The sequence below is a fragment of the Pundamilia nyererei genome, unplaced genomic scaffold (assembly GCF_000239375.1).
Source record: "Pundamilia nyererei isolate P.nyererei 1_Seehausen unplaced genomic scaffold, PunNye1.0 scaffold00021, whole genome shotgun sequence".
In the NCBI taxonomy this organism is placed as follows: domain Eukaryota; kingdom Metazoa; phylum Chordata; class Actinopteri; order Cichliformes; family Cichlidae; genus Pundamilia; species Pundamilia nyererei.
Window position 1 is genome coordinate 4,683,869 of NW_005187422.1, and position 25,283 is coordinate 4,709,151.

The 25,283-nt window shown below is 40.7% G+C and overlaps 2 protein-coding genes across 2 annotated transcripts in view; one reads left to right on the forward strand and one right to left on the reverse strand.

Annotated features, from left to right (window-relative positions):
* Positions 1-23,703, reverse strand: part of aldh1l1 (aldehyde dehydrogenase 1 family, member L1) — a 26,801-nt gene extending 3,098 nt beyond the window's left edge. The window contains exons 1-22 of the mRNA XM_005726723.1: positions 23,602-23,703; positions 22,131-22,276; positions 20,032-20,266; positions 19,780-19,945; positions 18,260-18,361; positions 16,947-17,036; positions 16,630-16,767; positions 6,678-6,803; positions 6,495-6,586; positions 5,702-5,849; positions 5,497-5,616; positions 4,946-5,073; positions 4,557-4,707; positions 4,374-4,444; positions 3,892-3,997; positions 3,728-3,815; positions 3,549-3,642; positions 3,358-3,457; positions 3,169-3,267; positions 2,489-2,654; positions 2,294-2,399; positions 1,971-2,170 (exon numbers count right to left, since the gene is read on the reverse strand). Coding sequence (XP_005726780.1) covers positions 1,971-2,170; positions 2,294-2,399; positions 2,489-2,654; positions 3,169-3,267; positions 3,358-3,457; positions 3,549-3,642; positions 3,728-3,815; positions 3,892-3,997; positions 4,374-4,444; positions 4,557-4,707; positions 4,946-5,073; positions 5,497-5,616; positions 5,702-5,849; positions 6,495-6,586; positions 6,678-6,803; positions 16,630-16,767; positions 16,947-17,036; positions 18,260-18,361; positions 19,780-19,945; positions 20,032-20,266; positions 22,131-22,257 — 2,653 coding nt within the window. The 5' untranslated portion in view covers positions 22,258-22,276; positions 23,602-23,703. The remainder of the gene's footprint in view (positions 1-1,970; positions 2,171-2,293; positions 2,400-2,488; positions 2,655-3,168; positions 3,268-3,357; positions 3,458-3,548; positions 3,643-3,727; positions 3,816-3,891; positions 3,998-4,373; positions 4,445-4,556; positions 4,708-4,945; positions 5,074-5,496; positions 5,617-5,701; positions 5,850-6,494; positions 6,587-6,677; positions 6,804-16,629; positions 16,768-16,946; positions 17,037-18,259; positions 18,362-19,779; positions 19,946-20,031; positions 20,267-22,130; positions 22,277-23,601) is intronic.
* On the forward strand, positions 8,294-16,161 carry LOC102210396 (zinc finger protein 436-like). Its single transcript, XM_005726722.1, has 2 exons — positions 8,294-8,555; positions 13,671-16,161. The coding sequence occupies exons 1-2, from the start codon at positions 8,357-8,359 to the stop codon at positions 14,432-14,434; spliced, it is 963 nt and encodes a 320-aa protein (XP_005726779.1). The 5' UTR covers positions 8,294-8,356; the 3' UTR covers positions 14,435-16,161.
* Positions 23,704-25,283: the final 1,580 nt, after the last annotated feature.

The window sequence follows — 25,283 nt, forward strand, 5'->3', positions numbered from 1 at the left end:
TGTCACATGGTCCTCTTCCTATTGAAAAAACAAAAGTTGTATCCAAGTTTGCCTCCTCACATATACTAATGTGCCACAAACAGGACTTTAATATCATCAACCATTCCCATTTTATTACAGTGTATCCATATAAATGGCCCACCCTGTATTAATGTAGGGTCTACCTTACAATATTAAGCGCTTTGAGGCGAATGTTGTTGTGATTTGGCGCATATAAATAAAATTGAATTGAATTTTCATACATAAGGCGCATTAAGCGAAACAAAACAGTCAGATAACTCAGCTCATTCCTCTTGCTTCCTCTTCTTCTGTACCATTGATTCATTAATGTTGATTTCTCTCGCAGCTGCTCTATTCCCATGTTGTTGCAGTATATTAATGACTAACCTCATATTGTGGATGGATTATCTCAGTTGTTCTCCTGACTGAAGTTTTGTCCATTTACAACATCCTGCCATGCGACTGCATTTGTCTATAACCATCAGGAACCCTCACGTTAACTTTTATCGAGTGGAAAAAAGTTAGCGTTCATCCTCCAGCTTCACTGTGTTTACGTTATGCTAACATATGCTAACATAGTTGTGCCACTAGTGATCACGTAGCGCAGCGGTCCCCAACCCCCGGGCCTTGGACCGGTACCGGGCCGCGAGAGTTGAGGCTCAGGTGTGAAATGTATAGTTTTCAGGGTTTTTATCGGTTTTCAGCGTTATTTTGTCATCGTTTTTATCGTTAACTCTGTTTTCCTGGGTCTTTACATGTGTGTTATGAATAAATTTTCTTTTTTCCGGTACCGGTACTAGTTTTATTTTGTTGTATTTATCCGCGACACCTTAAAGGCCGGTCCATGAAAATATTGTAGGGCATAAACCGGTCCGTGGCGCAAAAAAGGTTGGGGACCGCTGACGTAGCGCATCATTATATACCAGCTACACCAACTTCAGTAACCCTTCAAAAGTCACTGCTGTTTAGTTTTCTGTCTTCATTTATGTTGGAAGTGATAGCAGAGCGGTAAGTTTTAATATTTTCAGAAATCTCTCAGTCAGAACATGCTATATCATGTTTAGGTGGAAACTAGCGAGCTAACTTCCTGCTAACTTCTAACTCTGTTAAATTGAATAAATTCTGTTTCATGGATGCCTGGATGTTAAACTTAATTGTTACACCTGGTAAAGCAGCAAAACTGATAATTTTATCAAAGGTGAAAATTTTTAGTTTTTAAATCTCAGTGATGCCGCAGTGTTCGTTTGACTTTGGGACCTGAAGCGGACGGAGTTTGGACCCAGATTACTCCGCCAGGCTCCTGACTACGGTAGCCGTAATGCTCTGATAATGCATCAATGGTGTGGCTTCATAGCCTACCAACGTCGTACTAAAACATTTTTTGACAGATTTTTGAGCACCGTGTACCACATAAAATTGGTCCGAGGTCAGTAAGCACAACCAGAAATCATAAATAAGGCGCACTGTCGATTTTTGAGAAAATGAAAGGATTTTAAGTGTGCCTCATAGTCTGAAAAATACAGTACTAGACTGCTTCAGATACAGGTGTGATAAATTCTGGCAAATAAAATCTACACTCACTGTTTCAGTAAATTAGTATTTGTTTATTTAATGGTTTAAATACGGGGTGGCTGTAGTTCAGGAGTTAGGTCATGGTTTGATTTCTTGCCGCTTCAGTCTGCACACCAAATGTCATTGGGCAAGATACTAACCCCAAGTTGCTCTCTGATTTGTCCACTGGCGTATGAATGTGTGTGAATGTTAGATAGAAAGCACTTACATGGTAAAAAGTGCTGTATAAGAACCAGCCCATTTACCCTCCAAACATGACTTTGTCCCCACTGCTGGTGTTGTATGTGAAAATGTTTTGACATAGGTTGAATAGTATATATTTTTTCTTTTTTTAAAAAATTTGTGTTTCTTGACATGAAAGAATACATCTACACAATAAAAGCAGTAGTTTGCCTTACCCAGGTCTTTACCAAATCCGGACTGCTTGAAGCCTCCGAAGGGCGCAGCGACGTCGGTCTTGTTGTAGGTGTTGACGAAAACTGTGCCAGCATTGAGCCTTTCACTGACATACAGTGCTTTGCTGATGTCCCGTGTGAAAACACCTGATGCCAGGCCATACTCTGTAGCATTGGCCCTCCTCAGGACGTCATCCACTTCACTGAATTCAGGAAGATGGAGGAGGCACACCGGACCAACACAACAGTGAAGACACAAAAGGTCAGTCTTATGTTGGGTATATGAAGCAAGCTGGCATTTGAGCAATCATTCAATTTTAACTAACCCGCTCTTAAACTTGGAGATGATCATAACAGGGCCAAAAGACTCCTCTTTAGCAATGAACATGTGGTCCTGCACATCAGTAAACACTGTGGGTTCAAAGAAGAAACCTGGAGGGAAAACAAACATCCAACGGCATCTGTTATATCATAGTTAGTCCATCCTAACCAGTTCTGTTTAGAAACTTCTGCTGCCTTACCTGGTCGTTGTACCTGTCTGCCACCACAGACCAGGGTGGCTCCCTCCTTGACGCCAGTCTGACAATATTCCACCAGTTTGTCCAGGTGGGCCTTGTGGTTCTGAGGTCCATGGTCTGTTGAGCGGTCCAGTGGATCACCAATCTTCATCTTTTTGACTTCCTCAACCTAAGATAAGAGAGATCCAAGTGGTCTTTAAAGAAGTAAGAACTAATTACTCACATGAGACAGCATACGGGAGAGAAACCTTACCACTGCGGCTCAATTTGCATACTAGAAGGACATGCTGAAACACACGCAGATCCACACAAAGGCGTGTAACTGCTCAACCTGCTCAGTGTGCTCATTTCTAAGACTTAGAGCATGTGTTTCAGTTTCATTACTACCACCGACAGTGCGTCACTGGCCTTGCTCTTTCAACACATGTGAAAAAGTTACTGAAAACAGTAACTAGCTGATAAAGTTAAGTGAAAGACATATAGCTTGGTGAGAAACACCTCAGCACTATAGCAAAATGTCTTTTGGCCCGCTGACTAAAATGGCATTAGTCAGTGAGCCATCAGCCTATTACGTCTGAAGGTGAGAGACTGATTTTTAAGGTGGAATGAAAACACAACATGACACTTTCACTGTAAAAAAGGAAAAAAAGTCAAAAGTAAAGTTTACTGCGGGTTACACCTACCACTTTTTGTACAAACAGGTCATGAATGGAGTCTTCCACAAACAGTCTGCCAGCAGCGATGCAGTTCTCTCCCTTGTTAAAGAACACTGAGCTCATGCCCTGTAACATACAGACAACAACATAGTGGATGCACAACTTTTTACTCTGTTTTGGAAAAAAACACAAAAACCTGCCATAAGATAAACACACCATGCGCACGGCCTTGTCCATCTCGCAGTCACTGAAGATGATAAGTGGTGATTTTCCTCCAAGCTCCAGAGAGACTTTCTTTACATTGCTGACTGCACAGCTTCAAATATACAAGAAAACAGACACGCAACTGTGAGCGAAACTATAAGACTTTGTTAAACACCTTGTGTAAGGTTTACGTTACCTCTCACCTCTTCATGATGTGTTTACCAATCTCTGTGGAACCTGTGAAGCCAAGTTTCCGGACGTCGGGATGGTCGGAGAGACGCTGACCCACCAGGGCACCTAGAATAAAGAACAAGATGCATAGCAACTCACGGAGCTTCATTAGGTGACCTCAGCTTCATGTCATGAATGTTTATGATCCAACCTGATCCAGGCAGAATGTTAATCACTCCTTTAGGCAGTCCCGCTCTTGCTGCCAGTTCAGCAAACTTCAGTGCTGTCAGTGGGGTGACCTGAAAACAAACAACAACATGAATGACCCCGTGGTTTTAGCTTTTGTGGGTAGCATGTGTGACATGGGAGTCTGACCTGTGCAGGTTTGAGGACCACTGTGTTTCCAGCTGCCAGGCAGGCTGCTGTCTTCCAGGCCAGCATCATTAGAGGGTAGTTCCAAGGAATCACAATGGCACAAACTCTGAGGACAGATAGAGAGCATTTGAAATACTTATCACACCCATTTTATAACATCTTGATTGAAATCCACCTGTTTGAAGATTTTCTGTCAAGCACATATATAGTTTGTTCTTTACAAATATCCCTTAAACTACGAATGTGGTTCATAAAAAGCAGTAGTTTGTTCGGCTTTCGAACCAAAGGCATGTTAGCTTTAATGTAAATGTACAGTGCTGTGAAAAAGCATTTGACTGAAATGCTTTGTTAGTTTTACATCAGATGCAACAGGATGCAAACCCTTCAAAAGGTCCACAGAATATTTTCCTAAATGTAATTATTTTGCAGATTCCACTGCAATGCTGTGTAGAGTATGACACTTTTCAAAAATCTATTCTCACCCCATTGGTTCCTTCTTGGTAAACGTCAGGTTACGATTGGGCCTGGCCTGGTTGATGGGGATGGTGCTGCCCTGTAAAAGAACAACATCATGTTGTTTGCATGTATTTGCACATCTGTAACAGATGCATCAGACTGTCAACTGACAACGTGACAGGTGCAGGCTTTTAAGCCAGCTGTCTTACTTGGATCTTGTCACACCAGCCAGCAAAATAGCGGAAAGTCTGGATGGACATGCCCACGTGGGTCTTGAGGGCCAGAGTGTACACAGCTCCAGAGTCAATGGCTTCAATAGTGGCCAGCTCCTCCTGGTGCTCCTCCATCAGGTCAGCCAGCCTGGAGGTGGGTTAACAGCGAAGACATATTATGAAACACAACTTAGACAACAACTTTTCTTCACTAATACTATCAAAGACAAACAAACCTACTGAAGGCATTTACTCCCTTAGAACAAAGATATTAAAGCGGTTCATGCTATGGAGATGCTCACTTTACCGTAAAGAGAAATGGGCCATAAAGCTAAGAAAAAAAATATGGATGAAGTTTTTTGACACTCCAGGGTCATATATCTGACCTGTAGATGAGTCTTCCTCTGTCCCTTGGGTTCATCTTGCCCCACTCTCCCTCTTCAAAGGCCTCTTTAGCTGCACCCACTGCCCTGTCCACATCACTGATCTGGGCCAGAGACACATCGCAGATGGCCTGCAGGACACACACAGGACAGACAAGGAAATTAAAGATGGCAAACCTCAGTTATGAAGACATGGCCTCCAATCCTGATGAGATCACCTTCAGCAGTAGAAAGAGAACTTCCCTTTTTTGTAGTTTTCCCCCCTAAACCTTGTTAAAATAAGCTTTAAACAGACTGTAGCACTATTTTTGGCCATCATCATTTGTTGGTCACTAAAGACAGGGGATTTTAATATTTGTAACCCGAAAAAGAATCAACAGCTTCAGCTTCCATCATCAGTTGAGAAAAGAAATGGTTGCTTTTCATTATAGATCCCTGCCAGTGTATGACGCAGGACACAAAGTTATTACATTACAGAGAAGACATTACTCGATATAATAAAATATTATATAGGACATGAATTTTGCATTTTTTGTCATTTCTTTTTCTCTCACCGTGCCGTCAGTGGGGTTGATGGTTTTGTAGGTCTTTCCTCCCTCTGCATCAACAAACTCTCCGTTGATGAATAACTGATGAGGCATCTTTATTGTCATGTTGTTTATGTTCTTCTCCACCTGAGCAGGTAAATGATACACATTAACGCACGGCTGTTTCGTCTCCACGTATCCATAAGTAACAAAGGGAATTTCAAACACTTACATAGTCGACTACCAACTCCTCTTCGTCGTCCTCCCCTCTGAGCTTCCTCACACACATTTGAATGAAATCCTGAAAGGTTGTGTTCATGTAGACATCCTCGTTCTGCAGCTGGCAACTGCTGGCTCGAAGTTTCACCTCCTCCACCAGCCTGAAGAGGCAAGATGGAAGATGGGGGACAAGAAAAAGAAGAGAAGATTAGGTGAAATAGTGGTATAAGAAGGAATGCTTGGATTAAAGCACTGATATCAGGTTGTAAAATACTCTTTAAGGAGAAAATGACCTAAACTAAAAACTTACTTAAATAAACCTACACATATAAACCTGCACACATATACATAATATTATTGGATTGTAGCTATCTGAGGTGGATTTATGCGTTTAGCCAGGCTTTCTTTGCATTTGCTGGCTTGACAATACCTAAAGCCTCAGTTGTAGATAACAGGTACCACATAATAGACATCGAGCAAAATCCAATGAAATTTGGTGGAGAGGTAGAGCACAAGTGCAGAAAGAATGAGTTACATGTTGATGGAAATTGGTTAAAAAGTATTTTGGACATTAATGATTATGCACAGGCAACCCGCTCAGTGCCTGGTTTCACTGAGCCCAAACAAAACTGACACTTAAAGCTGCTGCTTGTTTGTTACATAATTCTGTCATTGTTTAATAACTTTAATGTATTAATATTTGTTCTACACCATAGCGAAATAAACACAGACTGGAACTGTATGTTACATAAGTGATGAACAATAAAAAGAAAATTGACATTGTTTTGTATTTTTTCCTGTATCACCTGACCACATCCATGGAAGCAGCACCAGATTTGAAAAAATCTGTGGAGTCTTCAATCTGGCTCACATTACTCAGGATACTCTGCCACACTGCCTGGAAGACATGATGTTAAAAGTCAGCACAAAGACAAAATCTAAACTGTCAGCTTAACGTTTTCTTGAATCAGTGGGAGAGGAGGGCCTACCCTCATCTGTACAGCGAAGGTTTTCTCCTCCTCAGTGAGCTCCACAGCAGCACTGCTCCCAGAGCGAAAGTACTGCGCTGCAGCAATCATCTTTCCATCCTCAAACTGCAGATTCTTCACCAGCAGCTGCAGAGGAACACAAAATGCGACACCACCTGTTTCAATCAATGCTGTACTTTGCTAACACTTCAATGTCTCCATTGAGGTCAACAGAATACGTTGAATGGACCACAATTTTAATCAGAATTATGATTTAAACATTTTATTCAATTCTTCTTGTATAACAGGATCCATTAGATTGGATGAGAAGTTTCCATGAAGCACCACCATCACCATGCTGAAGTGCCTCAAACCTCTGCAAGCAGTTTAGTGAAGAAGAGGAATATTTGGCTAGCTTGCCAACTTTGCGTATTGTTATAGCTCTTAAAATCATCATACAAGCACAGGTAAAGTTTATGTATAAAATAAATTATCACTCACACACAGACACACACTCCTATTGCACTTTTTTATATGCCCAAGCTCGTTGTCTAACTTTTAACACACTCCAGTGAATGCATCAGGGACAACTCAGGGTTTAATATATTGCTCAAGGACATGTTTTTGTGAATAAATGAATGAGGCAAGTTGTATGAAGAACTTTGAGTGCTCAGGTAGAACAGAAAAGTGCTACACTATTACAATTGGTAGACAACCCACTCTAGTATCCGAGTCAGAGTCATATAGAAAAATAATGATCCTAAAAAATAGTCAGCATTATATCAGGGAATTTCAAGGCAAGTGACTGCAGTGTGTTCTGCAATTCAGACTAAGTAAATGGTAAATGGCCTGCATTTGTATAGCGCTTTATTCAGTCCCTAAGGACCCCAAAGCACTTTACACTAAATTCAGTCATTCACACACTGGTGATGGCAGGTACATTGTAGCCACAGCTGCCCTGGGGCGCGCTGACAGAGGCGAGGCTGCCGGACACTGGCGCCACCGGGCCCTCTGACCACCACCAGTAGGCAAACATGGGGTTAGTATCTTGCCCAAGGATATTTGCGTGGCCATGATTAGTGGCTGACCTGCTCTGCCACCTGAGCTACAGCAAAGTCCAATACTTCATCAGTGATCTATGGAATGCAGTTTTTTTTAAGTTAGCAACATTTTTATTGAAAGAAAAATAACAAAATTAAACAAGAACTCTGACTAAACAACTTATTTTCTGTCTAATTTACTTTTTTGTCAATTCCATGTTTTGAAAGTCCTCACAAAGGCCAAGTAACGAAACCCCAAGTTGCTCTTCAAAGCATCCACTGGAGCGTGAATGTTAGCTGGAAACTACTTAAGCAGAAAAATCAGAGATCCCAACACCGATTTTATTTTAGTCAGCAAATAAAAATGGTCAACTTTTCTATCAGTGAATGACTGAATTAATGAAGACAAATGAACGAGAATGAATGAGAGTTCAGCTCTAGACTAGCTGAACTCTAGTGCGTGCAGTCAGTTTTACCACTGACTAGTTTAATCCGAGCCTAAATGTGCCTAGAGAGCATTTTCATGCATGTTGACGGTACAGTGTCCTACAAAGTCCAGTGCTCTAGAGGGCGCTGTGACGCCTGTTACACACTGCATAGACGGTCACACATCCATAGGTAGCAAGCAGGGTGAGCTGAAAATAACGGGGAAGCCTTACAATGGCCACAGCTACCCTTCAGACATTTAACGTGTTCCTGACGGAAAGACTAACCGCAGCTGCGGTGGACATCTACGGATTCGTTGAGAAGACCCTGGTAGAGTACCAGGAGGAGGTGTACCGAGCCAAGCTGGAGAACCAGAGGCTGCAGCGGCTGCTGGACCTCGTCTACAAACCAGAGATAAGGCTGCACAGGGCAGGTATGTACCCCAGGTTACTTCGGCCAGTTAGCATCTTATTAATAACCCAATAAGTGACTCAGCGACGTCGGACAGAAAGTTACATTTATATTCACAGCATTTAGCTAGCAACATTAGCAAGCAGTGTTAGCCATATAGTAAAGGAGCGTTAAATTTCCGGTGAGCTTATTTCCAATGTCCTCAAATAAAACAGTACAGTAAGGATGCTGTTTATCGAAACATGATTTCAAATGACAGTCAAACTGCGGCAGGTCGCACTTATCATATCAAAGAGGACCGTCGTTCATTATGGTTACTCTGATCTCAGCGTGTGCGCGTTAGGACGCAACTTAAATCCTCCTTTTATAGTTGAGCGTACCTGACCCTGCACCCTTTGAGCCAATCAGCCCGCGAGTTTAACACCTGTTCTTAACATTGTTTGGTGTAGTGAACACATCTGTATATAATTATAGATACGGACAAGCTGTTTTGAAGCTACGTACAGTATGTAATATGTCATATATATATATACACACACACACACACACACACACACACACACACACACGTCATAAGCTGTTTTGTATTATTTATGAAAACGTCAGTCTTGTACAGGAGTGTCAGTTGTGCTCTGTACAGGAGTTCTAGTGTAACTGCTTTTCATGTTAACTGGTGAGTTTTCTTCATGTTGTCCAGATGTTGCATCTGCAGGTTCCCTTTACCACAACTAGTCTGCACTGCCCGACAGTGTGCCTTCAAATTTGATTAAATATTAAAAATATCACCAAGTTCAGATATTTATGTGTGAATATTATCTTCAGATAACAATCCAAATTATTCTGATCAAAGGTAATTGTAATAAATGGGGGGGGGGAAGCAGCACTCAGACAGGACTCGTACTTGTATGTTTCTGTTACATACATCAAAAGCGATCTGACCACCGATCAGTTCGATGTAAACACCTGTGTTACCTTCCTATTTAACGAATGTGAAATGATGATTGTAACATTTTAACACACTTTGCAGGATGTGACATCATGGCATTGTTTTGTATAAACTCTCAACTCATACAAGCTGGTGAAAGCTTATGTTTGCCCTAAGAATCACTCCTAGTACTCTATTATTCTCTTGTTTTTGGATGGATCCAGTAAGAAAGTGTCGGGATTATAATGTTGATACATTTGTAAAAATGAAACAAAAATGAAAATGTAAATATTTATTTTGTAAATGTTACAATAATGCTAGTGAACAAGGGCTGCAACGATGTATCGAGTATTTTGTTAAAAAAAATCTTGATACAAATTATTTGATTCGATGCTTCACTTAAGGAACGGCTCTGTAGCGCGCCATTGTCACCATGGAAACACGAACGCGAGCGTTTCACCCACATTAGCGGCTAAAAACAGACCTGCGATACAAACGTATTTAGGGGAAGCGTGTGGATTATAAGTCTGACAACATTAAGCCCACGCAGGGGTCCAGTTTGAAACAAAAACACCGAGAACACAACAGCAGCAGTGATGATGACCCTGGCACCGTTAAACGTGGAGCCCGAGCCTGTTTACACACCGCGAAGAGCAAAGAGGCGGAGCGGTTACCGAGACGGTGAGCTCGGGTTGACTGATAGAAAACAGCGGCGCTGTTCCTGTGATCACCATTAAAACCTTTACTGGGAAAAGCGAGCGAGTCCTTCATCAGAGCTCCTGGTTAACAAACTCAGACGTGAAGAGAAACACATTTTGTAGCTGCTCCATCCTTCACCGTTTGTTTTACACAGAGAGAAATCTGCAGTAAGTCTTCAGAAGTTGTATTAAAATATGCAGATGAACTGTGAACTCGGTGTGCTACATGTTTAATTATACAGCTTGTTGAATTTGGCGTTATTTTTTTGCCACTATTATGAGCGCACGTAAAAATAATTTGAGCGCACGTAAAAATAATTTTTGCAGGTAGGGATGTGCGGATCGATCCTGAAATATCGATTCCTCCGATACCAGTCATTTATGTTCTAGAATCGATTCTCACATTAAAATATCGATATTTTAGTAATTTAGGGTAAATTTGTAGTTTATCATTAACAGGAACAAACTATATCATTCGGATTGTCTACATTGGAAGGAACTATTCCTCTTCCGCGTGAAATACAGCTGTATAAATAGGATAATTGAAGTAATGTGCGTAATTGGAGTCATGTGCGGACGTATTTTACATCCACAAACAGCCGAGACGTGGTTTGCAATACATGTGGCAAGAAAGTGAGGTGTCGTGGCAACACCACAAATTTGTCAAACACCTCAGAGTAAATCATATCACAGAATATGACGAGCGTATGTTGAGGCAAACTGAAGAGGAGGACATGGACAGGTGCTGCTAGGGCGAGACAGACGTCTCTCACGGAGTCCTTTAGTGCTGCAGGCAGGCAAGGTGTTCAAATAGCGCACAACTTCAGGTTTTTTATTTCTATATGATGAACTCTGCATTATTAAGTGATAAGAACAAGTAATCTGATGTCCTGTAATCATTATGATGCTATAATTTGAGATACAATAAAAGGTACAATAAATAAAATACGGTTTTGTATAAAGTATCGGTATCGGATCAGTATCGTCGATACCACCCTGAATTTTACTTGGTATCAGATCAGAAAGGAAATCAGTGGTATCGCACATCACTACTAAATGGATTCGGGGATATTGCATTTCATCATTTCGAGCTGATTGGAGAACAAAACAGCCAATCAGATTTTTTTGCATCCAAATCTGTGATTGGCTGGTTTTGTGGCACAAATATAACGGCGTACAGAAAGAGTTGAGCGCGCACGGGCAGAACTGTTGAGACTGCAAACAACACATTGCGAGCAAGCGCAAATGCAAAAACTGAGCGAGAGGGGCTGCTATTGTGTAGTGATGTGCGATACCACTGATTTCCTTTCCAATCCGATACCAGGTAAAATTCAGGGTGGTATCGATGATACTGATCCAATACCGATACTTTGTACAAAAACGTATTTTATTTATTGTATCTCAAATTATAGCGTCATAATGATTACAGGACATCAGATTACTTGTTCTTATCACTTAATAATGCAGAATTCATCATATAGAAATAAAAAACCTGAAGTTGTGCCTATTTGAACACCTTGCCTGCCTGCAGCACTAAAGGACTCCGTGAGAGACGTCTGTCTCGCCCTAGCAGCACCTGTCCCTCTCTCCTCTTCAGTTTGCCTCAACATACGCTCGTCACATTCTGTGATATGATTTACTCTGAGGTGTTTGACAAGGTTAGTGATGTCGCCACAACACCTCACTTTCTTGCCACATGTATGCAAACCACGTCTCAGCTGTTTGTGGAGGTAAAATACGTCCGCACATAACTCCAATTACGCTCAGCCATTGTGAGTGCGCACGCTAAGGGGCCGCGACACATTTATAAAGCCCTATTTCGCACATAACTATGAAAGGCAGAAGAGGAAGTAGTTCCTTCCCATGTAGACAATCCAAATGAAATAGGTTCTTTCCACTGTGTTCCTGTTAATGATAAACTGTAGTTTATCATTAACAGGAAAATTTACACTAAATTTTAGCAATTTAGTGTAAATTTGTAAATTTACACTAAATTGCTAAAATATCAATATTTTAATGTGAGAATCGATTCTAGAACATAAATGACTGGTATCGGAGGAATCGATATTTCAGTATTGATCCGCACATCACTAGTATTGTGTGTGTGTATGGATAATAGCAAACACTGAAATACATTTTTTGCACGCAGCAATGAATTTTGTTCACTCAAATTTAGCTTTTCTTCGCTCAAAATAAATTTCTCCTCAATTTGCAACACTTGCACCTGGATTTTTTTTACGTGCGCTCAAAAGTTTTTTTTGAATAGTGAATAGTGGCACAAAAATAACACCATAGTTGACGGCTCACGGCTGCTGTCTTAGTTTACATGGAACCGAACAGGGGTGTGTCTAAAGGGGGCGTGGGGTGCATATTTATTCCAAAGTTTTTGCAACATTTTTCAGATTGAAAGTGAAATAATCTAAAATATTTTCTTGAACTGCATTAATAATACTAATAGAAATTCTAAAAAAAAGGGTTTTTATTTGTTTTTTGTTTTTCAAACAACCCAATACAAATATACATGGGCCAGTAAAACTCTGAGCCACTGACCTGAACATTGTTAAAGTGGACATCAAATTATCATTAATATTAATTAATGTGTACACTATACCCATCTTGTTTTCAGCAGCATAAAAACTTTGCATCAAAGCACAGGGCAAACTATAGTTATATATTTTGTATAAGAAAATATTATTTTATTATAAATGTCATTGTAGGGTCTACCTTACAATCTACTGGAGTTGGCCACTCCTGAAATAGTTGAACAGTTCAGCCATGTTTCCCCACACTGGAGCTGTAGCTCAGGAGCTAGAGCATCATCTACTGCTTGGAAAGTGATTCCTACTCTGCATGCCACATATCCTTGGACAAGATATTAACCTTGCTCTCCGATGGATCCATCAGAGTAATAATGTGTAGAGACTTTGGGAGAGCAGAAAAGCACTAAGAATCAGTCAATTTATCACATTGTAGATTTGGAAAATTAGCTTTCTTCATGAAGTTAGTGGGGTTTATGGAACAAACTTACAGAACTGGTGTTTTGGTGCAGACTGGCCCATTTTTACCTGATAGACACGATGCAACCCAGTGTTTCCAGAGTAACTTTGGCTCTGGTTTGGCTCTGTGTCATTCACTGTGTCAGAACACATGACATTTTGTCAGCCTGTTTTGTTTACTGTTAGCTTACAGCTTTGTAGAAGTTCCTTAACCACTGTTCATTGACCTGTATATAGTTATCAGCATACGGTCATGGTTGTGACTTATCACACAGGGCAGTTTGCAGTCTAAGCTGGTGGCTATTTCACTTCACTTAAAAAAAACCAAACCAAACCAAAGCAAAAAAAACTTACCAAAGACTTTTATTGTCTAAACTGAAGTCATAACATACTCCACACATGTTAGTATGTGCACTCTTCTAATAGCAAATGCTGTCCTTTACTTGAAGCCAATTGTAACGCTTAGATCTCAGCACAATACTTGAAGTGTAATGCTTTTCTCTCTCCTTTGTTTGCAGATGCTAAACAACAGCCAACTGAGGACATTCCACCTAAACAGCAAGAGTGGAGCTCGAGTGTGTGGCAGGATGAGCCGGGACCCTCCGAGGTTAAAGAGGAGCAGAGGGAGGAACTGTGGCTCAATGGAGGCGAGGAGCAACCAACGATGGAAGACAGCGATGACGGAGATGCCTTGACAAAAGAACTCATCAAAACAGTGCAGCAGTTAGAGGACTGCAGAGCAGCAGAGGAGAGCAGAGAGTCGAGGCAAACATCTGCAGATGAACCAAACCTTCTGGAAGAGAAGACTAGCACCACCCTGTACCGCTGCCACATATGCAACTACATTTTCACCAAAAAGACTGTGCTAACGTGGCACCTCAAGACGCATGAAAGCAAGCCACAGGAGAGCAAGAGCAACTTTGACTGCCACATCTGCGGCAAGCACATCCCCTGCCAGAGCAACCTGCAGAATCATATGAGAGTGCACACAGGAGAGAGACCCTACAGCTGCCATTACTGCGGCAAGTGTTTTAAGCTGAAAGGACACATGACAGAACACATAAGGACTCACACAGGGGAGAAACCTTTCAGCTGCCACATCTGTGACAAATCCTTCAACAGGGGTTCCACTCTGAGGAAGCACGTTCTAGCCAAACATAAAGAGGAGAGGCCGTACAAATGCGGGGACTGCGATGAGCTGTTTACAGAGCGGCTGCTGATGAAGAGGCATATGAGAAAGGTTCACGGCATTAACCTGTCCACAAGTCAGAGTCCCACCTGAGAGGTGTTAGAGCTGATGGCGCATGTAGTCGAAAATCTGAGTACAGAACTGAGCTTGTCTTTTGAAATTTTCAACATGTACACAACAAAATCAGCAAAGCAGCCAGACTGCCATAAATGGGACTGAATCCAAACACTCATGCCAACTCCAAATGTTGTCCAGAGATTGCAATAAGATAGAAAATATACTGAAATTGGCTTTAAATTTGAAATTGTGGGTTGTATACTTATATGCAGGTTGGATGGAAAATGAACTCTCATGTGTCTGCAGTAATTATTGGACTGGAGTCAAGAGACCATTAGTTTGACTACAAATTATGCACCAGTGTAGGGCGTGACAGTGGATCCAAAGACTTTATTCCGATACTTAATGGCAGCCGGGGCGATGTTGGTTAACCCGTAGAGGTCTCTGTGTCCATCCATGGATATGCTTCTGCAGACCACCACCAATGCAGTCATTCTGAACAATGTCACAAGCAGCGTAATGTTCTCCACGGCTTCTCCAGACCCTTTCAGGTCTGTCACATGTGCTCAGGGTGAACCTGCTCTCATATGGGAAAAGCAAATAGTCCCAGTGGTGTACCTGCCAGTTCTGGTATTCCATGGAAAGTTCCAGTCACACTCCACAGCGTCGGGCAGTGAGCACAGGGCTCACTAGAGGCCCTCGTGAAGTCTGTTGACGATTATTTGGTCTGAGACTTTCACATGCTGGAGTCCATTTTGTGGCTCTGACAGTGCTCACAGACTGGTTCCATTGGGGGGCGGGGTCAGTGGTCTCCACCTGTAAAACCTGTTTTGGGGATTGTCTCATTGTTGCTCCTCTTGTGAACTTCTTGGTAATTTCAGCTGAAACTGATTAACAGCCCTTTCTGCTACTTAGCTGACAACATCAATATCCCAGAGATTTCAGTGGCTTAATGTCACACTCTGATTACAAAGTGTTTTTTAAGCAGCACTTTGTTGTTGTAACAAGACAAACCAGCAGCTAAAAGATTACAGATTTATAACAAAACAAGATGGGAACAAATAATGACAAAAACAACATAAACGAAAAAGACAAAAATACCTTTTTCCATCTAACTTGCATACAAGTACATTTCCCCAAGTGCCTATGAAGTTATGATAGAGGGAACAGTTTATTACCGATCCCGGGTTTTTGCTGAGGTAAGCTAACTTCTTCCTGACTCGGACACTAAAAAGATACTGATTAAAAATGTACTTTTTAAAATATTCCCATTTAATTCAACCAAGCATTCTTAACTACTTTCAGTGCTGAGCAGGACTTTAAACACTGGAAAATACAGGTTTGGACAGTTCAGTAACCAGCACCTGTAGAGACTACGTACAAAACACACGTTGGCCAGCTGAATATTTGTTTTTCATATGCACAATACTGTAGATACAGCTGGATGCTGGAGGACTGTTTGTCTACTGCTTTTCTGGTACTGTGGACTACTTACTAAACTCTACATTCCCCTTCTGTTCAGAGCCGCTAATAAACACTAACATATTTGGCAAACACGAGTATTAAACAGATGACTACAGTGACAAAGTTCAACCTGATCGAAAAATAGTTTTTAAATCTAAATTGCACCATAATATCAAATGATGCTGTACGTCATGTGTTACTGATGTTGCACTGTAAAATAGATTTATATACTGTATATATTTTGCCAAAGTTATTTCACGATGATCCTGTTATGTGAACATAAAAATATAAAGCTAAAAAAAGTCATATATCCAGTGTCACAGTGATCTCTTTGTTCCTTTGCTCTGTCAGGTTCAGGTGCAGTCGTGACACGAGTGTAGAGTTTTTGTCTGAGCATCCGTGGAAAGAAAGGATGCAGAATAACGAGCTGTGGGCTGCATTCCAAGACCAAATCACCTCATAGCTGAAGGACTGAATGTGATACTTCTGGTATTACTACACAAGTCAAGCCTAGTAGGAAGGTATTTGCTTTGTTCTGACAATTGCTGTCCCTGCCAGTGAAAAGCACACGAATATCTGCAAGTGATGTTTTCACCACCACAGTCAGGGTGGTCTTCAATTAATTCAGTAACAAGATGTAGCTATATCGACACAGTGATGGGGCCATTGTATGTCTGAGCCAATCATTTCAGATATGTACAGCACTTATCTGTAATGTGAATTCTGGAAATCTAGAACAGTTTCCTGAGATTAATAATCTCACTTACAGTCTTGCCGTCATTGCCAAACAGCACCAGGCCAGATTTAGTGACGATACCCGGTTGGCTGGCTCCAGGGATTTCCAGGGCTTGACCATTAACTGCGGTCCCATTATCCACCAAAGAGGAGCCATAGAAAGTCACTTTCTACAGAGAGAGATGTAAAACGGGACTCAGTCCAAACGCAGTTGCTCATCATGTTTTGATTCTGCATGTCTGCGTGAGCCGTCGCTCTGATCAGGTTCAAATTCAGAAGCATTGTGTCAAACATTTTTTATTTAGTCAGCTGTACAGGATACAGACAGAAAGCATTAAGAAGCTGTTACCTGTCCATCGACCTCGGCCCAGGCTCCCGGCACTTTGTCGTTTCCTCTGATCCAGTTGTGGAGAGCCTCAGCAGACTGGTTCCAGTCAATCTGTTCGAAATTCAAACCGTCATCACTGCCAGTTCAAATCTAAATGCTTCACCACAGCGGCTCAGGAGGAGTGGGATGTCTGCTACTGACCGTGTTGGTGGGTCGATTCCTCAGCCACTCCAGTCTGCCTGTCAAAGTACCCTAGGGTTGCACTGATGCATCCATGTGAGTGTGTGTACCAATGTAAGTACCAGTCCGTTTACCTTTTACATATTCTATCTACTGGATCCTTACACCACATGTCCTTCATGATGCAACCTCTTAAGGGATTTGCATGTCCTTCCTGTCTCAAAGTGGGACTGTGTGTTAGGTGAAAGTGTAAATCACTACAATGTAGGTAACATCCAGAAACTGTACTTTGTTCCTTGTATTGCAGCAGCAAGAAAAAGCTCACATTTTCAAAGGCAAAGGTTTGAATTGAAATGTTTCCCTCCACATGTACAGTGAACTGCTGGTTCATTGTACATGTGACCTTGTGACCTTGTGCATCCATTGCCACTGCCTTGGGAGTCGGTCTGAGTCTGGGTAATCTGATCTGATATTTCTAAAAGTATGTAGGAGAATTTTTTAAGTAACAACAACTGAGTTAAAACTATCAAGAGAATGAGAAGTAATAATCACAGTGACTTTATATCCAAAGTGTTTGCATGTAATACCAATTTGTACCACAGGATGGTAATCTAACCTTTATTTAACGACGCAAAAGAACGCTTTCTTATTTACAACTAGGGTTTTGGATAAGCCTCTTTACATCATGGTCAGTTGAAAGAATAGCAGCACACAGATTTATATGTGTATATATTCACAAAAGATAAAATCAGAAGACAGATAAAGACGGCAGCGCTGAGATGAAGGATGTCAATTCAAGTCAGACTTTGACAGAACAGGAGAGACTGCTCATTTAAATGATGGAATTAATTTCTGCAGTTTTCACAGCAAAGCATCACAAAAAGTCATTTCTGCATTTTGTAAAATGTGCTATAAACGTATCAAGACCACATTATTATCAGCATAAGAAAAAAAACACCTTAATTTTAAGCTTAACTAAATATCCCATAAAATAATAATAATAATAATAATAATAATAATAATATTATAACTATAACTAAATAATATATAACTAATGATATTTGTAAATCGACGAACGAACGAACAGCAGTGACCGACACTCTGCATGTTTGTGTCTGTGGATGTAATGTGGCGTAGCTACACTTGTGTTTTACCTTGGCATTGTCCTTTTTTTGGATGCACTCATACGTGGCTCCCTCCGCTGGCTGTGTGATCTTCGGGGCCTTCCCCTCTGCAATCAGCCTCACAGCTTCCACCTGGAACCAGAAAAATGCAGTTCAAGCTGCGCTATCTTAAATTGCATGAGCTATCTTTCCGAACTTTGTCATCACAGTATTTGCGATGTTGGGAAACTCGCAGCAGGCAAATCACAGGACACAGGCAGAATGATCAGTCACATAAAACACAGATAACTAACTCTATAAATATAATAAAACAAACTTCATTTCTGTTACAGCTTGTTTTTTCCAGCACTTCAAGGCGATCTTTAGCTTACCTTTAGCATAGCTGTATTAAAACTTCACACCATTGCAAGAGAAAGGAATATGTCGACTGATTCAAAGTATGTCCTGCAGCTACAGCATAATAATGATTTCACATTTAAATAAAAAACAGCTTTATGATCACCAGTTCATTTCATAACCAAGGAACTGACAGGATGGTGACCGTGGTCAAGATACACACTATATAAAAGATGAACATAGCCACCATGATGTCACCTATTGTTCAGTGAAGTCTGATTATGAAAACAAGCGCCATCAACCCCAAAAGGTCGGGGCAGATGACGCTCCTCCTGGTTCTGCTGGAGGGTTCGTCCTGTTAAAACAGGAGGGAGTTTTTCTTCCCACTGTTGCAGATTGTTTGCCAATAGTGGGTAGTCTCCTTGGTTTTCTCTCTATTATTGTAGTGTTTTTACTTTATAATGTGATAAAAAGACCTTAAGGTGACTGTTGTTGTAATTTGGTGCTATCTAAAAAACTGAATTCAATAAAATTTGTCTAAATTCCTTTTATGCTGTAGAGCAGGGGTGTCAAACACAAGGCCCGGGTATCAGAGTCAGTCCTGCAAACACTCCAATCTGGCCTCCTGAACGGCTTTGGAAAATATGACGATTTGCACTTTTCCTGCATTGATGTAAAATGAGTTTCACATCCCTGTTCTGGAGCGACAGACCCAAGGGCCGATAACCTATAGATTTATGTTTTTTACAGCCACGGAGTTTCCAAAGTACTGGCCCACAAGAATGAGGGACAATGAATTTTTGCATCGGCATCACCTTTCAGATCAGGAAGTACATACACAAAATATGTCTTATGACGATGCACTAGTCATTATTTTGCATGGACAGTGTTGCATTAATGCTTTTACTTATATTTAAAACACAGGATAGCAGTGCCTCTGTGGCAGAATTAAGTATTACAAAATCTCTAATGCTAACATGACCAGGTAGCTATTAAGAGGTAAAATAAAAGCATGTTAAGATGTAAGTGTGAGGATGAGGATCAAAACAAAGTTGTTTGGGAGAATGCATCCTATCATCTTTGTGGTAGAAGGCCTTGGTGAAGTGTTGCAGTCACATTAAACACAGCTACCACACATTATATTGCACACCTTCCAATGTATGAAATTTGTTTACAATAAGTGTCTTTGTACCACACTTTCTTTCTTTACTTACTGTGCCTTTTACTCCCTCTGGGAAGAGAAATCTCTTGTAGATGGTGTTGACAGTGTCATTGGGTTCAACATCACACTCTCTCTGCAGCAGGATGGGACCAGTATCCAGTCCGTCATCAGCCCAGAACACTGTAAACCCGCCCTTTTTGTCACCGTGGATCAGTGTCCTGTGAAGACCGATACAGGAAGTGAAATAAAACAGCTGTCACTGTGTCTTGCTTCTCTTCAACTTGATCTCATGAACATCACTTACCAGTTGATAGCAGAGGCTCCCCTGTGGCGAGGCAGTAGGGATGGGTGGTAGATGATGGAGCCATGTCTTGGGTGGTCGATAACCTCCATAGGAATGAACTGGGAGCAGAAGGGCAGGACGTTGAGCTCCGCACCTGTAGCCTTGTATTGAGTCACCACCTCCTGAATAGCCTGGCCCTTGAGTCGCCAGCGGGGGAACTTAAAGACAGGCACGCCATCCTTCTCCGCTTCTGTGGCTGATAAATGATAAAATAACACAATAAATGAGAAAAGCTGCACATCCTGCAACAGTTCTGTTTTCTTTTTCATGTACTGCAGTTATGTCTGTATTTCTATAAATACAGACATAATAAATATATTATAAATATATATATAAACTCTGACATGTAGAACTACCCCCTGTGATGTCAAATTTTACACGTCAGAATTTTCCCATTTGCTAAAGCTTTACATGTTTACATGGGTCGGCTTCCAAAAGCAAGCATACAGGAAAATGCCAGAGTAAAGGAGCACAGAGAAGAGTCTGGAAATTACAGGTGTATATTATACAAATGCACTGGACTCATACAGCGCTTTGCTACTTGAACACTTTAGACAATATGCCTCATTTACCCATTCATTCAAGTACTCTGGGCCTAAGTGCATTCTATCTAACATTCACACTGCAGTGAAAACACTGGAGAGCAATTTGCAATTCAGTATCTTACCCAAGGATACTTTGGCGTGCAGTTTTGAGAAACCAGGTTCCCTCCTCAGCTACGGCCATCTCAAGTTTTAGTCCAACCAGCAGCTGGACTAAAACTTGTGTGTTTCTGTGACAATGTTCAAATAGTGGAAATCTGATAGGCTATCAACATAGAGTTCAAGTAGCAGAATATGGCTTCAATCCATCGACCTCTGGATTATGGGCCCAGCATGCGGTGGTAACTTTCTGTATTACATTGTATATAATGTGTCGTTATTAAGGATCTGGAATTATAACCCACACAAAGGAAGAGGTGAAAAATATAAAAAATAAAAATAAAATTGCTATGTCGCATGTCATAACAATTTCTATAGGGATGGGATTTTGTGGGAATGACAGTATAGGAGAAATTGCAGAGAGGCATGTAAAACTCTGCACCCTGGCCACAACTCTGGATAGTCACATTTTTTTTGGGGGGGGGGGTTCATAAATTTGGCCAGGTTTGTTGAAATGAGAGCTGCTCCATCCAAAGTGGGATGGTCAATGTCCCAACAAGATCAGATTTTCCCCACAAAGTTTCCGAATGAGTCCATTCCTTTTTGGGGAGCTAATCAGACAGCCAGTTAGGGAGTGGCTGTTTTGTTAAGTGTTGCCTGTGGATGACTTCACAACCTCACCTGAAATAGTGACCTCACCTGATAATTTCTCAAGATACTAAACTATGTTTGTGTTGTTCTTGTTTTGTTTTTCTAATGGAATAATCTGACAAACAATCTGGCCTTCTGTGTGGTAAAAACTTTCCAGAAATTTTGTGCTTCAGCTTTGGTAAGTGGATTTCTAGCATTTCTTTTTAAATATTTTACTTAGCATTAATTAGCAGATGTCTATGACAGTCCTTTATTTCTGCACAGACTGCATTAACACCTGGACAATATCTGATCACGACACGATTCTGAGCACTTCCAAATGTGGGCTAGTGGTTATGTTTCTGTTTTTATTATAGTGTACAGCATGTATAGTCATTTGTAAGCAAACCTTACTGGTGTGTATATGCAGTCAAGCAAAGTCTAATTCATTTCCAGTTGTTCCTTATTCTTCTGCAGTGATGTAAATCAGTTACAGATATTTTACTGCTCTGATATGAAAATGCATTCATTTGATACTTTCACTGATAAAGAAAACACAACACACTGCAATCAACAATGCAAGTTTGATGACCGAGCTGCAGAGATAAAACCAGTGGCCCGATTTCAAGTCACAGTTTCATTTGACGCCATCATCAGTTTATTCCTAGCAGATGTGCAAAAAAAATGCTTGCTTGGAAAGTCACTTTCAGCATTGCTTCGGTGACAGGAGAAAGGCAGTATTCCCATTAATATTCCCATTAAAATGATGTTGATGTTGTGAGTTCTTACCCAGTGGATCTGCCTTGCCATCCTTGTCAGGGACTGTGAAGACTCCTACAATGGTGTGCCCATCCTTCCTTAGCTCCTTGTACACTTCCTGGCCAAACAGACTCTGACCAATCACTGCAATCCTCATCCTGGCGCCTTTATGTGTTCTTGAGTTGCAGACATGTGCAAGCAGAAAAATGAAATCGAATGGGATTTTCACATTATTCATTGCATTAGAGATGGACTGAACAGAGTCCTATTAAACAAACATTTCTGCCATCATACAACAGCAGTTTTGAGTGGACCATTTAATGTTAGAATTTCAGTCATGTTTCTTTCTTTTGTTTTACTTATTAGGAAGGTGCTGATTTGTTCATAGTCAATTTCTAGCCTTCAGTTTGTCCCTCTGTGAACCTGTTTGCATACAGCGAGGTGCATTGTTTTATTTAACCTCCTCTTGGTGAAATAAATAGGATGGCCAAAATAATGGAAACACTTCAATATGATGTAGAATGGTTCAACAGCATGATAAACTAAAGCCTCTACAGAAACCAGAAGCATTGTTTCTAACCACCACTGCTTCATCCTGCAGCTGCTGGACTTTACACACACATTAAAACACACCACTCCTGTTTTGGCTTACTTACACTTTCTCAGTCCCTCTCAGTTAGAAACCAAAGGCTCTAGAACAGTCTATCCCACATAAAGTCCAGCGCAGCAATTTGTGATTTTCATAATGTTTTTGCATTTCTCACATAGTCTTATGCAATTTCTAGATATCGTAACTGTGTTGTTTAGTTTGCTATATTAAGTGACTAAAAGTACTACGAAGAACACCCTGATGGCTTTTAATATGTTCTATAAATAAAAATGACTTCACTGCTTTAGTCTTAGCTGTTGTTGTACTGTCTGCACTTGTTGTACTGTCAGCTGAGTGCATGTTACGCATTAGTATCGTTACTTATTTTCTGTGACATCTAAAGAGTATTGCACACACAAGAAATGTCAATGAATCCAAAGTTGTACGGTAGTAACTTTATAACTGGATTCCTATCAGTAACTATTAGCAGCCTAGTTTGTCCGTGTTTGTGTTCATATATAGACTTGTGTCAGTGCAACTCGATCATTACGCTGCACAGTATTGTACAACTCAGTAATCACTACTCTGACAGTTTATTGACTTTGAGCTGAAAGGGCGGGGCATGGAGGATTGCCTCGGGTGTTGACCAATCAAATGCGCAGAAGAGTTGAACACTTGCGAGACAACTTCAGACAGCTGAAGTGAAGAGCACACATGCGTTCATCAGAATAAACAGCGTGCTGTGCAGACTGTTACAGTACGTGCAATCAAACTGCAGCTCTCAGCAGCGTCTGTACTACTTTATTATTACACAGTTTTTAACATGCGTGTGAGTGGCGAGAGGCCAATCAGCTGAGTGCACTCTGAGTCTGAAGAGTCTGAAAAACTAAGAGTAAATCCTGCTTCACTTACCGCTGCCTGCAGACCCAGCGCTTCTCTGCTTGCTTGAAAGAGCGACCGAAGGCAAAGCGTCGCTTTTAATTTCCTCCCTTCACACTCCAGCGACCCATTTACATAACATGCACACACAGCAGAGTGATTGGACAGGGGCTGATAATGAGGTTGCGGGGCAGCCAATCAGCTGCCGCTTTCTGTGACGGGCCCTATTCACAAACTGAGAAACGTCAACTATGACAGACCAGCACACGCTTCAATTATAACGCAAGTGTTCGGCCTGCAGCTGAGCACTGAGGTAGCTTCACTTTTGTAAAGCTCCAAGTGTCCACAGGAGAAATGCCTTAAACTCGTTTAGCTTGCTTTGGTTGTTTAGAAACCTCCAGTCTCCCAAAACATTTCTGTGTATTTAAATCAACACATCAGCCAATCAGCCCAGCAACTATAAATACATGCAGCATAACCACCAACCTGACTGTATAAACAGGGTACAAAACGTCACAAAACATAACTAACTTTAACTGATCTGCTGCGTTGTTGTACGGGAGTAATACTCGTTTTCAGCTGTCCAGGAAGTATATCATACAAGTACTAAAGTATATTTCATTATTATGAAATGCTGTACTTATTAAAGGGGAGGAAGGAGAAAAGCACTGAGCTGCACTCTTCTAATGCTGCATTTTGTCATTTGAGGCCTTGGAGTACAAACATTAGAAGAAGCCCATATATTTCTTTCTTCATTTGTTAAGTTGATTTTGAAACTTTCATGATGATGCTGATCATTCAATTTATTATATAAAAGCGAGAGTTTAACATAGTTCCAGTGTGAAGAAGTGCTGCACATAGAGCTTTTGGCTATTTCTAATTTCTGACCCTTGTCCAATGTTGTGGTTTTACATTCACAATAAAAAAAACTAAATTCATAGCATTTATTTACATTATATACATAATATACAATAAATATAATATATACACACAGTATAAATGTAGTGTAAGAAAGATGGAGGGATCTCAGACCCTCTCAGTTATACAACAAAGGCTCCGTAATAGAAATAAATGTAATAAATAATTATTTCCAAAAGTATGAATAATTAGAAAAGTACAGCATAATGAATTAAAATGACTGCAGCTCTGAGTTATTTTTAACCAGCCTTCGATGTTTATATGTACATTTAATATATGTTATCAGCTGGGTTTCAGTTGGAAGTGCGTTCCATGGATGATAAGCCATTGTGCTGGTTGACAGACTTTAGATTTAATTTATTTAGATTTCACAGCTGCCATTCACTACACTCTTTGTAATGAGATTACTGTCCTGCCCTTGAATATGTCTAGAAAGATAATCTGGGGCAAGAATATTTATACATTTGAAAAATAAATTAAGAAAACAGAAATAAATTAAAACTAAGTAAATTATTTTCTTTAAAATATGATAAGGACTCCGCAGAACTGGCTTTGGCTTGATTTGATAAAGATGTCAGATTCTTAGTTATATACGGTGATGCTCGTGACCAAACTATTGTGGAATCAACGAATAACTGAGCTGCTGAAGTGGGTGTAATCTAATTAACTTGGATCAGTCTTGAAATCTTCTTCACATGTTTATCAAATTGGAGGATCTAAAATCATTTGTAACAAAGTATATATTAGTAAAAACTCCTCTACTCGTCAGTCCTTCACTTGGTTTTGAAATCTTCACG

Bases quoted from the DNA above. Each gene is read 5' to 3' on its own strand.
- LOC102210396 (XM_005726722.1), top strand. From the start codon at position 8,357: ATGGCCACAGCTACCCTTCAGACATTTAACGTGTTCCTGACGGAAAGA. The intron at 8,556-13,670 runs GTATGTACCCCA...CTTTGTTTGCAG, and splicing joins GATAAGGCTGCACAGGGCAG to ATGCTAAACAACAGCCAACT.